General features: G+C 36.3%; 1 protein-coding gene across 1 annotated transcript; it reads right to left on the reverse strand.

The window, feature by feature from the left end:
* Positions 1-234: 234 nt before the first annotated feature.
* On the reverse strand, positions 235-10,460 carry LOC139751936 (transmembrane protein 127-like). Its single transcript, XM_071667639.1, has 6 exons — positions 10,321-10,460; positions 9,278-9,413; positions 7,721-7,916; positions 6,099-6,269; positions 5,202-5,354; positions 235-1,033 (listed from the first exon to the last, which is right to left on the reverse strand). The coding sequence occupies exons 2-6, from the start codon at positions 9,368-9,370 to the stop codon at positions 810-812; spliced, it is 837 nt and encodes a 278-aa protein (XP_071523740.1). The 5' UTR covers positions 9,371-9,413; positions 10,321-10,460; the 3' UTR covers positions 235-809.
* Between the last annotated feature and the right edge of the window lie 3,270 nt (positions 10,461-13,730).

Consider the following 13,730-nt stretch of genomic DNA (forward strand, 5'->3'; position numbering starts at 1 on the left):
ATTATACTGTCAGGACCAATAACTCAAGTAAAAGAATGGTGAAGTCACTGAATATGCTAGAGCAGGGATGATAGCTACGAACTCCAAAACCCGTACTTCTGAAACGGTATTTAACAACAGTTTACTCTTTTGAGCCTATAATGCATCCAGACAAAACATAGTTAAGGCTGTATTGAAAGGAGCCTTGGTGGTTATGAGTTACATGGCACTGGATAGTTAAACTTATACAAGGAGTTAGGGAGCAAAATATATCATACATAAATCAATCAGAATCAACATAAGACTGTCTTCTAGCTATTAACATAAACGAGGACACTAAATATTCTGAAGCAGTCTTTCCAGTAACTTATATAAAGCAAATACTTTACATACTATAAAGCAATAAATGAATTTAAGATTGTGGGAAAACCCAATTCTTGGATTCTAGCAAACTAAATATATATCTGAAGCACAATTACCGTATGATGATTTTGCATCAAACTTCTTAAAAAAATTCTGCGACTAATCCAATAATCTGACATCTTTAAAACATTACGCAACAGACAAATTGTATATAGGACATGCACAAGAACATCTGTCCAGCAGTGTTATTAAATTATAGGGAAGTATTAATCTCTTGAGAAAGGATGCAAATAACATCCTGTAACTGCAAAAATACTACATCCATGTGTTTTGTATTGCATTTTTGTCATATATTTGCATCCAGCAATCAAATATACTTATTTTACTCATCAATATTACAGTAATTAAAAACAATGTACCCAGATTATCTAAATATGAGTCCTTCAGTACAATACATAATGAATTTATCATGGGGTATACGGAGGAGGAGGATGCCCCTCAACTGGTGGTGGGGGCTCAAGGTCGCTTAAGTATGGTATATGAGCTGACAGTGAACTGCCAGGAGGGACTGAAAATGTCTCTAATCCTTCAAGCCCACCCCAGTCTTCCATCAAAGGAGCAGAATCTCCCTCCTGAAATATGTGTGCTGGTCGGAGCCAGCTACAACCCACAGCTACAACTGACATCCCACCTGTAGGTTATAAAACAGAATACTTAGTTTTAGTCAATCACTTGCATCACTTTAAAAAGACAAAAAAATTCAGGAGCTATCAAGAATGACCTAATGTAGAACAAAATTATCTAATTTTTCCATTAACATGCTTAGCCCAAATATTCAATGGAAATGAAATACATTTACTTCTGCTTGATAGAATCCTTGAAGAAATATAAAATATGTATGAAACATTTCAGCTTTATAAATCAGTAAAATATCCAGCTTGATAAAGAAATTGCAGATGGCAGTACAAAAATAATGGTCATTTGTGTCCATACTAGTGAACAAGAGCATGTGAAAGGTGCGACTCCTTAAATATGTTAAAATGTCTATCTTCACAAAGGCCTGGCCAGTTACTTGTTTCTTAAATTCACTAACTTCATTACTCTAACTCATTAAGAGTCCACTATCACTGCCACAAATATCTACAAGGTCACTCCGATACAATTGTTTTCAAAACTCAAAGTCCATCAAAGGAGCAGAAAGTGTTCTTTCAAAAAAAACCCTGAGGGTAACTGAAAGGCAAGTTAAGTTTAGGTACCAAGACTAAGTTAATTCTGCTGGTGCAAAATTAGCAAATTACACATGATTTGGGATGGGGGAAAAAAATGAAATTACAGGTGGACTTCAAAAAAATAGTATGGGTATCATGTGGGTAACTGCGGAATAAACCATTCCTCTGTTTAGTTAATACCAGTATGATTATTCTACTTAAGTTGATTCAAATTTTATTTGTGGTACAAGAAAAGCCCTGTGAATTTATGGTAGAACTCTCACTAATTTTTCATACATACAGGTCATACTACATGTATTTTTGTGTGAGGTTTAAATGATTAACAAATGATGGTTTTAGACAGGAGCATTAAGTAGAAACATTAGGTAGAAGTATTAGGCAGGAGCCTATGCCAATACTGTGCAGGAGTTGCCCTATGCCAGTGGCCTGTTAAAGAGTGAGGCACTGAAGGCTAAGAAGTTGCACTGGAGTTCACTAGTTATGAAGACTCTATTGCAGTGGCCAACCCCTTGAGGGAATTCCATTGGAACAGGTGTCAAGATACAGGTAGATAGATAAACAGGTTTTCTTGAAGTGAAACATGGCAACTATGACAAAATGAGGTAAGACAATTTGAAGAGTGAACACTCCCTTACTCTCTGCTTACATCTCTGGTAAGCTGAGATGATATCAATTTTAATCGTCATACCAACAACTGATTGACATGACAGTCAGAGAACATTCAAAGGCTCTTCTGATGGCAATAGAGATTTTTCATCTTAATTACAACAAAAATACTAATGAGTAAAACATTAACATTCACTGTGGCAATCCTAACACAAACTATACACTCTGTGGAAGATTCTCAAATATACTAAATATTAAGTGAAAGAAGAAAGTTAAGAGTAAATGTGAATAAGAGCAAGGTTATTAGGTACAGTAGGGTTGAGGGTCAAGTCAATTGGGAGGTGAGTTTGAATGGAGAAAAACTGGAGGAAGTGAAGTGTTTTAGATATCTGGGAGTGGATCTGGCAGCGGATGGAACCATGGAAGCGGAAGTGGATCATAGGGTGGGGGAGGGGGCGAAAATTCTGGGAGCCTTGAAGAATGTGTGGAAGTCGAGAACATTATCTCGGAAAGCAAAAATGGGTATGTTTGAAGGAATAGTGGTTCCAACAATGTTGTATGGTTGCGAGGCGTGGGCTATGGATAGAGTTGTGCGCAGGAGGATGGATGTGCTGGAAATGAGATGTTTGAGGACAATGTGTGGTGTGAGGTGGTTTGATTGAGTAAGTAACGTAAGGGTAAGAGAGATGTGTGGAAATAAAAAGAGCATGGTTGAGAGAGCAGAAGAGGGTGTTTTGAAATGGTTCGGGCACATGGAGAGAATGAGTGAGGAAAGATTGACCAAGAGAATATATGTCGGAGGTGGAGGGAACGAGGAGAAGAGGGAGACCAAATTGGAGGTGGAAAGATGGAGTGAAAAAGATTTTGTGTGATCGGGGCCTGAACATGCAGGAGGGTGAAAGGAGGGCAAGGAATAGAGTGAATTGGAGCGATGTGGTATACTGGGGTTGACGTGCTGTCAGTGGATTGAATCAAGGCATGTGAAGCGTCTGGGGTAAACCATGGAAAGCTGTGTAGGTATGTATATTTGCGTGTGTGGACGTATGTATATACATGTGTATGGGGGTGGGTTGGGCCATTTCTTTCGTCTGTTTCCTTGCGCTACCTTGCAAACGCGGGAGACAGCGACAAAAAAAAAAAAAAAAAAAATTAAGTTTATAGTCACAATTAACTGGAACATGATTCCCTCTGTAAAATGATCCCCAACTTACCCTGGTGAAAATTTTTTTGTGCGTTTTAACTTTAAAACATACTGCTCTGCTGCCAAGCATACGAGGCACACCTGGAGTACTGTCAGGTATACACTATGTGATCTGTGGTATTTTGGGGTGTCTGTCACAAACAAATATGATTTGAAAGAATGGGTCTTCATAACTATCAACTATTTTGTAAGAGCTTCACCAATTATTACATAAAGTAGAGGAGACAGATCTCATGCAAATTTGCATACAATGACCTGTGTATGGAAAAATTCTGCCTATAGCATCTGGTAATTAAATGCCATATTCTTCATCACCAGCTGAAGTTTCAGTACAATGCACATGACAGTTAGAGAACAGATAAGAGTGAATGTGGCCTTTCTTTGTCTGTTCCTGGCACTACCTCGCTAACACAGGAAACGGCCATCAAGTATTAAAAAACCACCTCCAATGCATGGGTAGCCAATACAAGAACTTTATCATTTGGGTCCCAGCTGCAGTGAGCAGAAAAAAAAAAATCCAGTAATGTATATGACCAGGCTGTTTTAAAAGGGTTAATGTAGTAGTTCTGATCCACATATTCTGTACAAAGAAATCTAAAAACTGATCAAAGCTTGAAAATATAAAAGGTATTTATCTAAAAACCTGGTATTATAACATCTCACAATGAATACACAAGGCAAGTGATCAAACAACCATATCAAAAGTAATCTGGATACTTCCAATCCAAAGGATCCAATGTTAGAAGATTGATAAGTTGAATTGCCTTAAATTTGACTGTTACAAGTAAGAATGTTCATTGAGATAAGACTTATTATGGTAGCAATGCTCCAGACTAGAGTGTATTAATCCTTTGCATAACTGGAGTAATTCCTCAAAAGAGAAGAATCTTCAGTGTTTGAAAATACTTCTAAGATTTATGGAGGAAGATTTTGCTACCTCTGTGGTGTGAAGCTTCCAAAGAGCATCAGAAGTTACAATAATAATAAAAATAAGCATGTTTACAGTGATGTGAGGAAATGACAGAGCTATCACATGAAATGGCAAGCTTGTGAACAGTTTAAAAGAGAGAGATACTGGATTTCAAACACATTAAACCTGACTGGGTTACATCTACTCCACCCAGAAAGTCTAAACTTATATCCTCCTTGCTTTTCCCCAAAAATCTCTAGTTCTAGACATGGGCCATACAAACCCTGGCTTATAAGCTACTGTCACTGGTTTTTCTGTTTGTTGTTTATGGTTTTGCAGTATGTGGTAAAGTATTCCTGAATTTCTTTGCATTCATTTTTTCTAAACTAGCGGGTCAATTATGAAAAAATAATCTCCATTAAAACTCTAGCTATGGCAAGATGAATTCTTTTATCACACACTCTTCCTCCCTGTTAGCTGCTGCTGATCAGTTGGTTGAGGAATATATATATATTTCCTCAAATTATTTTTAACTGAACAATATATATCAATTCAATAAAAAATATGCCTATATTGAAATGATAAAGATAAGAATTTAGCTACCAAAAAAAAAAAAAAAATGGAAAGACAAAGATCAACAGATTCAATTCTGGTGACATAAAGTCACATAAAATCTATATTATGTACAACAATTAATATGGCAAGGAAACATCCTGAATGACTGGGCTGAAACATAAGCTTTGAAAATTAGACGAGTCTTATTTCCCTGCCAAACATGCCAACAATCAACAAAGTTTTGGGAAACAATGCATGCTATCTATTCAGCACTGTGTATATGGGTTTTGTCCATAACCCTCTGATTTGGAGATCATGAACTTTGAACACTGAAAAAAAAAAAAAGTGCACTTTATACCTGCAAATATAAGAAGATAAAATCCAATGTCCAATTTGACCTGTACTCGGGCAACAGCTGAGGGACCAATAACAGGCTTGGTGGCCTCTTGCTGATTCTCTATCAAAGTGGTGATGTAGTAGCATACCCCAACACACACAACACAGACTAACACTGCAAAAATATGTTCACAATTTAATCATTCCAAACGTAACATCTGGTAAATTACACTGATTCTAAGGAGGCCCTTTAGACTGTTTTATTGAAATCAAGTACAATCCTTGTAAGGAACAGTGAAGAGTGAACATATGTATCTGATAATGAAGGCCATGTTTGGTCATATGCACACTTCACTAATATTCTTAGTTAACAAAGAATGAACATATGTATCTGATAATGAAGGCTATAATTTGTTGTATTCACACTATACTAATATTCATAGTTATAAAACATTCAGGCAATAGGCCCAAAATTACCAACTTTTAAATGAAAGGCTGACAACCCATGAAACAAAATTACTATATCGTAAACTGCTAGAGGTAATTAACATTTTGGTGAAAAGAATTAAGAATATTCACAGCAGTGACAGCAAGAATGAATGCTATGCTGAGATCCTCTATTTTTCACCCACAAAGAAGCAAGAATATGATCAATGAAATCTAACTTTGAGAGTGGTGACTGTTTTATCATACCAACCCAATCATCTGCAGAAAGCCTTCCAACCTGAGAAAGAAGTGTCAGGCCTTTCATGACAACTACATATTGAGCACTACTAACATCAGTGGATGAAAATGTTGAGTACTGAAAGTTTTTTCAAAATAAGGCATAAAATCAAGCTATGGAAAATTTTTATAGTACATTTGTTACTTCAAATAAAGGTAATATTCAAAGGATAATCTTTCATGCTATATCACCTACCTGAAAATATACCCGCAACAGCATTCTTTCTAATACACTTCATTATCCTCCCTGAAGGACCACTGATATCAAGCAGCATCTGCAGCAGCGAGGAGCAGATCATCACAAAGATCAGACCAATGACAACCCGCATTAACGCGACAATTTCTGGTGTCACACAAAACTTCAGTTCTGGAGAAGCAATAATAAAACACTTCTAACATCAAGTACAATACTGTTTAAAGTTTTACTTTTGTCCTTTTCCATTATGTGAAAGATATTTTAAGTAAGTGAGTAAAACAAAATAGTCATCACAGTATTCATCATTTGTATATGTTGTACTTTACTGTATCAACAAAACTATTCTCTTTACCTGTCTAGTGTCTATAACTCTGTTCCCATTAGCAAATGGTAGAACATATGCGATTAGCTTAAGATACATTTGTGTACATCCTTAATATTCCTTCAGTGTAACTACATGAACAGTCTTCCACACCCGTTTAGCACAAAAATTATTCAATGCACACTTAATCTGGATATCTGGTGAGACTCAAGTCTCAATTAAACCTTTTATTCAATCAGACAAAATGCCATACTATTCAAGAGTCAAAAACACTTCTTATGGTTCAGTTTCTAACACAAGTATATCCCTTGCCCTTCAAATTCCATTCACTACACATGAACATCTCTTCCAGGATCTTGCTCTCCCACTTAACTTTACTCCCTTTATCTTGAATCATCACCAAACTGTCATTAGTTATATGCCCTATACTGCCATACGTAACATATTTTTTATTTATTTTTATTTATTTTCCTTTGTCACTGTCTCCCGCGTTTGCAAGGTAGCGCAAGGAAACAGACAAAAGAAATGGCACAACCCACCCCCATACACAATGTACACACACACACACGCCCACACACGCAAATATACAAACCTCTACATCTCAATGTACACATATATATACACACACAGACACATACATATATACCCATGCACACAATTCACACTGCCTGCCCCTATTCATTCCCATCGCCACCTCGCCACACATGGAATACCATCCCCCTCCCCCTTCATATTTATATATTTATGGAGGGAACAATCACCCCGCCAATTAATACCAATTTCTCAACTGCCCATATCCCATATCTCTTGCACATGCTATCACTGCTTCACTAAATATCTCCCATTCCCCTTGCTTCATTTGCTTACAACTTTAGCTATTCTATACTCAATCTCTTCTAGTATTTCACACACACACACACACACACACACACACACACACACACACACACACCTCTTTTTTCCAAGCTCATTTCTTTCTCACCCTCTTCTCATTCATATTAGTTTCCCCTCCCAACACATTAACATCTAGGAGTCTATCTTTTGCACACCTATAAATCTGTACAGAGTCCAACACTTCTCTCTGACCAGGTTCCCTACTCACTGTTGTATATTTATGCATGTCCCTTTCATTCAAGTTATTCCAAGAAATCAACATCATACCATAGAATTCTGATGAAAGCACAGTGTGCATTTACAAAAATAGATCCTTTCCTAAATTTCTCAACCAAAGCCAACATTACTTTCAGCATGAGCATATGTAAACTGTATTCAGTTGAAAACAGTGAGTACCAACACCTACCTTCTCCATTTGTATAATATATTATATGAGAAGTTGATGGATTAACTGCCGTCCCTTCAACTGGCTGGAACCGTCCAGGGTGGAAGAAGAGATAAAGCCCAATAGTGTGAGTATTACAACCCCCACCATCAAGCCAAAACCACTGAGGCTGACTTACACATGCACAAACAACCACTATTACCACAATGCTGACAACCTGCAAGAAATAATTAATTAAGGAACCACTATCACCACCAATATCATAATGCCCACCATGTACAAATAAAGAAAAAAACTATGACAAGAATGTTCACTACCTGTGAGAAATACAAGCATAACATTAAATGGTGACTTCCAGAAACTATGACTGGGCATATTGGATGCTTCTGTTAAGCAAACTTCAGCCACACAGTGCTAAGAACGATGGTGTCATGTTTAGGGAATAGAATAAATGTCACAACATGATCTGAAGCATTATTTCAAGATATGAAATATATAGTTACAATGGTAAGGGTTAGATGGATCAAGCAGCTGTGATTTATATCAATTTTGATCTCATCTGAAAAGTATGTTAACATCGTGGTTGCCACCTGCATAACAATGTGGTATGTAAACAAGGTTCAAAAAGGGCTTGTACATGATTGTCATGCGAATTAAAATTCAGTGTGGTTTTGAGCAATTCTATTGTATTTTGACGAGTTTCATCTGCTTTTACATTATTTAACCTAATTTTCCCAGTGTTCATCAGCTTCACTACTACTAAGTTAATATCACTAAATACAATCGTACTCCATCCTTCTTATTCTGTTCTTTAACAACTACACTACTGTTACAACTCAAAACTGCTTTATGTTCAATGTTTTCAGTGCCACCAGAGTCTTCACCTTAATACTTCTGGCACAACAATCTTCAGCAAAATTTACCGTTTCAAACACCCACCTGTTTGTGACAGAAATGAAGGTTAGGATCATTCAAAAGACATCAAAAACCATTGGAAAACCAATTTCAACCAAACCAAATGTAACCTAACATAAACTTCCAAAATTCTCTGGGTGTCCTGAATAATAATACTACCATCTCCATAATAATCCCCATTATAATGTCATTTTGGACAATCACCTGTTTGTGATAGAAATGAAGGTCAGAATCATTTAAGAGTCAAAAACCATTGGAGAAAAGTTCAACCAAACCTAACCTAACCTTGCAAAATTTGTTAGATGTCGAAGTAATAATACCCAATGTTCACTTCAGTGCCTGAATCACATTTTCACTGTTGACCCTTAGTGATCAGAAGTGAACCCTGTACAAGAATTCATCTGAAGATATCATATACCTCAGAATCAATAATATACTGAGTTATAAAATCTCTTGATTTTGACCAAAACTTTAGCTTAATTTTTTTTTTTCACGTACAGTATGTAAACACTACAGACAATCTTTTAGGCAATATCTTAAGTCAAAAAATAAGAAATATCATATAATGCTCTCACGTAAACCAAGAATCTACAAAAGAAAAATCTGATGGCAAACTAATGAAAAATATAAACTTGTATCTTAAAACATTAAAAGAAGACTTACTCCAGACATAAGATTTTTCTCATGGTCTTTCCAAACTTGCGGACGACGTCTATGGTACAGTCCACCAATGGCATAGATGGGGTGGGTCGGCATGTTTACGTTTATTGGACCCCACTCCTTCTGGGTTGAGTGATTTCTAAGAAAAGACAGGAAATGCCAATTCTCAAATGGTTCTATAGTACACCATGTATTTCAATATCACGATCCATTAACAACAGTATCACATAATTAAGAGTCCATCCTAAAACCCAGGAAAAACAAATTATTCAATATAAACAGACAGAAGAACTGGTAGGAGTAAGATGTGACTTCTTACCATTTTTTAATGAATCATAACTGTTCATAAATTAATCTAAAACTAATATCCCAGCAACATTCCAGATTAATGTTCGTATATTTCTAACAAGTTTCAGCTGCTGGTGGGTTGGGGGAGTTCTCATTTTTTTTTTTTTGACAAGTTTAATGTACTTTTAAATTAAACTGACCCCACATTTTCCCTCATATGCAGCACTTTCACTATTAGTACCTTATTCAGTACGATAGAATAATTTGTATTCCTACAAATCACACTCTCCAACTCATATTTTATTTTCAATTAGAGGTAATCTATCATTATAATACAAATTACCCAATATCCCTAGACATTCTGAATGTGAAGTTAAATTAGTAATTCAACTACCATTTGACCCACGGGTGTCGAACAGTCGGCAAAATAACCACTTCCTTCACCTACAGCTTGATAACATTAGCCTATCCTAATGGACTGGCTCACTTAAAACCATCTTAACACTGTAACAGTGCACGGCCATCTTTAACAACTCAGACTCCTTTAGTATGATGGCATGACCTCTGACCTGATCCTTCAGGGTTAGGTAAAAGGCCACAACATCATACCTAGGGTCGTCCCTTGGACCTCAAGTGAGTAAACTTACATAATATACTAAGAACTACCCGTCACATTCACGTACAAATAAGAACGGGCCAAAACCTGCGTCTAATGGAGATATCCGGAGACATCTACAGTCCTAAATGTTGGCTATTACCTGATGCCGAAGGTGAAATGGTGAACCTTTGTGAAAATCCTACATGTTTGTGACGTCAGTGGGAGGTTGGCCTCGAGAACATGTAAACAACAACCTCCCTGGACGGGGGCGTTCCCCTCACTGATCCGGATCGGATCTCGGGTGATCTCGAACACCACTCCGAGGTCAAGCCTCTCTCTCACTCAAGCAACTATGTAGAATTTGTCAATTTATGGTTATTTGATATGGCGAGCGCCTCATTGTGATGCTGAGGTTTCTGAGATCTCTTACCCTTCCTCCTCTCTTGGGTCGTCCTATGTTCGAAGTGCATGCTTCAGCCAGAGCTCGATTATATGGCGGATCACCTCAAACTGGTCAAGGGTTAAAAGTCGTGATGGTGGTAAACCATCTGTAGGCAAAGTCCAAATGTCATAATCGGATGTTCATACTATCCCATCTTCCCTTCCTATGTAGTGTCAATCACATGAAACAAGTGTAGGTAAAACTTTTGTCGATGTTGTTGAGAACAACCAAGAAGGAGGCCTTGTTGTACTGGTGGTTCTTCATGGCTGATATAGGTTCTTGTATAACCACCTGGGCGATAATATTTCACTAACAGTATACCCTTTCTGATTCTGGAAATGGGTGTATGCCCAAACATTCTCTTGAGGTCACTGGCAGAATTAAAATTTGGAGCAGCAGCAGCAACATTGTTTATTTGCTGGAGTAGAATTTTCTATATTCACCAAATTTATTGGATGCCTCGAAATTTTAGATTTTTAAAGGCAACCGTGTAAGCAACAGATGATTCAAGGTTCTCCGATTTTTCTAAAGGCGTTTTTTTTTTTTTCTAGTTCCTGAAGTCTATTTAACAAAAAGGCATTTTCTACATCGAGCCTTTTTTTTTGAGGAGCATCACTATATGTGTGTAGCAATTATAGTATTCCCAGCAAGATTCTGAACAAATGAAGTCATGAACTGTGTACTGTTTCCTAAGTTGTCAGTTGTGACTGGATGATGTCTCAGTTCCACATCCACCATTTATTGTTTACCATCCCATCAATATATACCTCTTCAGCATTTCACATTTTCTTATCCGTTCATCTCTGTATCCTTAAAAACTTACCCAGGCTATAATTTCATCTAAAGGACAATGAATGCTTTTCCTTAATATTTCTATAAAAATTTTATTAATTTACAGTCATTCCACTAATTTCTCTTGCTGCCAACAGTTTCCTTCACCTGAGAGAAATATATTTTTGGTATTTCTCTGCCTCTTATATTACTTACCTTCCTTATCACCTTATCTATAACTGTAGTCCCTACATTTCCCCCCCTCATCCTGGCACCATGTCACCCCCTTGAAATCCTGCATTCCATAAATTTTAGAAAGTCCCCAGTACATCCCTTCCTTACAGCACAGTGTCCATTACAGGCATCTTTGGAATAGTTGTGTCTTGAGCAGTGATATGTAAAAGTGAAATGGCTTACTGCTTTGCCATTTCCACAAAGAAAATTATAAGCATGATTGGCAGAAATTTATGAAGAATCACTGATGTTTCCTAATAAGCCCTAAAGCTTTTCTTGAATAGGAAATCAATTTAGAAGTCTGAACTAAGGCTATTTTGGCCCTACAAAATCCACAACATGCTAATTTTAATTGTCTTCGGCTTTCTAAAGAATGTATTTGAATCATTAGGTGTTTTTCATATACTAGTTTTTAATTTACCTAAAAACTATTTTCATGATGACTACTCAATTTCTCCAGCCTTGTTTCTGTATTTGAAAAATTTCTGTTTATAAAAGGAACCAACCCTTGTATATGAAACTTGAGCGTTCACATATAGTTTGATTACAACTAACTCTTTTTCAAACTTAAACAACATTTGGAAATATTACACACAGTATATTCCAAAAATTCTTGTTGCTAGTTAGCTGCTGCATAAGCAAGCCAGGATCTTTAGTGATTTTCCACAATACTAAGAGATAAGTTTAAAGGGGAGAGGTGGGTTAAGTTAACTCAACGGGTAAATATGACAGTATATTTAACTCACTGACACCCATACCCACTTGCAACAAAGAAACCCATGTCTGAAATCAGTTACAACTGTTTAATAACCGCTAATTGTATATCAAAATGTTCTACCCAAGTACATGTATCAGTTGGTCAAAAACAGGAGTAAGTCTCTTCACATTCACTTTTATTATAATGATAACATTTACCCAAGGTAGGAAGCCTTATCAGAGGGCAGTTTTTCACAGTGTTTAGTTCCTGCCACTTGCAAAGCAGAGTCATTTAATTTTCAAAGTATTATTCCTTAAAGACTTCATGGGTTGAGTACACTATGCTTAAATGCAATAAAATTCTTGTTATTCAGTCTCAGGCCATTTCCTGAATATGGTAATGTTATGAACATTAATATACAATGGCATCCTTTTAAGTACAAAACATAGAAATGCATAACATAAAACAAGCCTAAATATACATAAAACACACCTTGTAAGTAAGGCATTGCATTGTTTAGCAACTGGTATCAAGAAGCTGCAGGTGATTTATATACAGTACAGAAAGAAATACACAGGCCTATGGTCATATCATAAAACCTAATGTCCATATTTTAATATACAATATGCTCTATCATATTTAATGCAGATGGGTCAATTATGATGAAACCAGTATAACATGTAAATGATGATTAACTATTAAGCAACCTAGTTATGGTATGAAAGGCATTGTCAGCCATATCTGTGAACACTATAGTGTAAGATGATCCAACTCAGAGTAAGGCATTGTTACTGTCCTGTGTTTAACATGAGATTTTTGATGTTGCTAAGACTCACATTATGTCTTCCCAAGCTATCTAGAAATACAATGTTTTATAACTGTTGGGAAATTCTGAGTGAAAGCATCAATTGGTGAATATCTCCATTACGTAAAAGTCTTCCAGATATAGCATAAATTTCACATTCAAATTGTATTCTGGGTGTTCTTTGATGCAAAAAAAAATCTGCATTGTAACAGTTCCAAATGGTACCTTTACTTTTTACAACATTGTGCTAGGTTTTCAAAATACCAGTCCATAAAATACCACTTAATACCTGTCCTTCATAAAACTGTGATAACAAGGTGAAAAGTTTACTGAACAATGAAATATAACTTGGAATATAAAATATGACAAGTGTAAGCAAGTCCATTACCTTACCTTGTGGAACAACTAAATAATACGTGAGCAATAAACTATATCTTTACACATTCTCCACAACAAAACAACAAAGGTTAAAAGTCAACCATATTAGTCTTCACTAAGAGTAACTTCAAAAACACTAGAACTAATGTTTTAAAATTATCCCATACTTGCTGGCATAATTAAAAAAAGATCTCTAACCTCACATTAATATTTCAGTATTTCCTTAATGGAGTTAAATTCCTA

This window comes from Panulirus ornatus, chromosome 12 (genome assembly GCF_036320965.1).
Source record: "Panulirus ornatus isolate Po-2019 chromosome 12, ASM3632096v1, whole genome shotgun sequence".
NCBI classification, from domain to species: domain Eukaryota; kingdom Metazoa; phylum Arthropoda; class Malacostraca; order Decapoda; family Palinuridae; genus Panulirus; species Panulirus ornatus.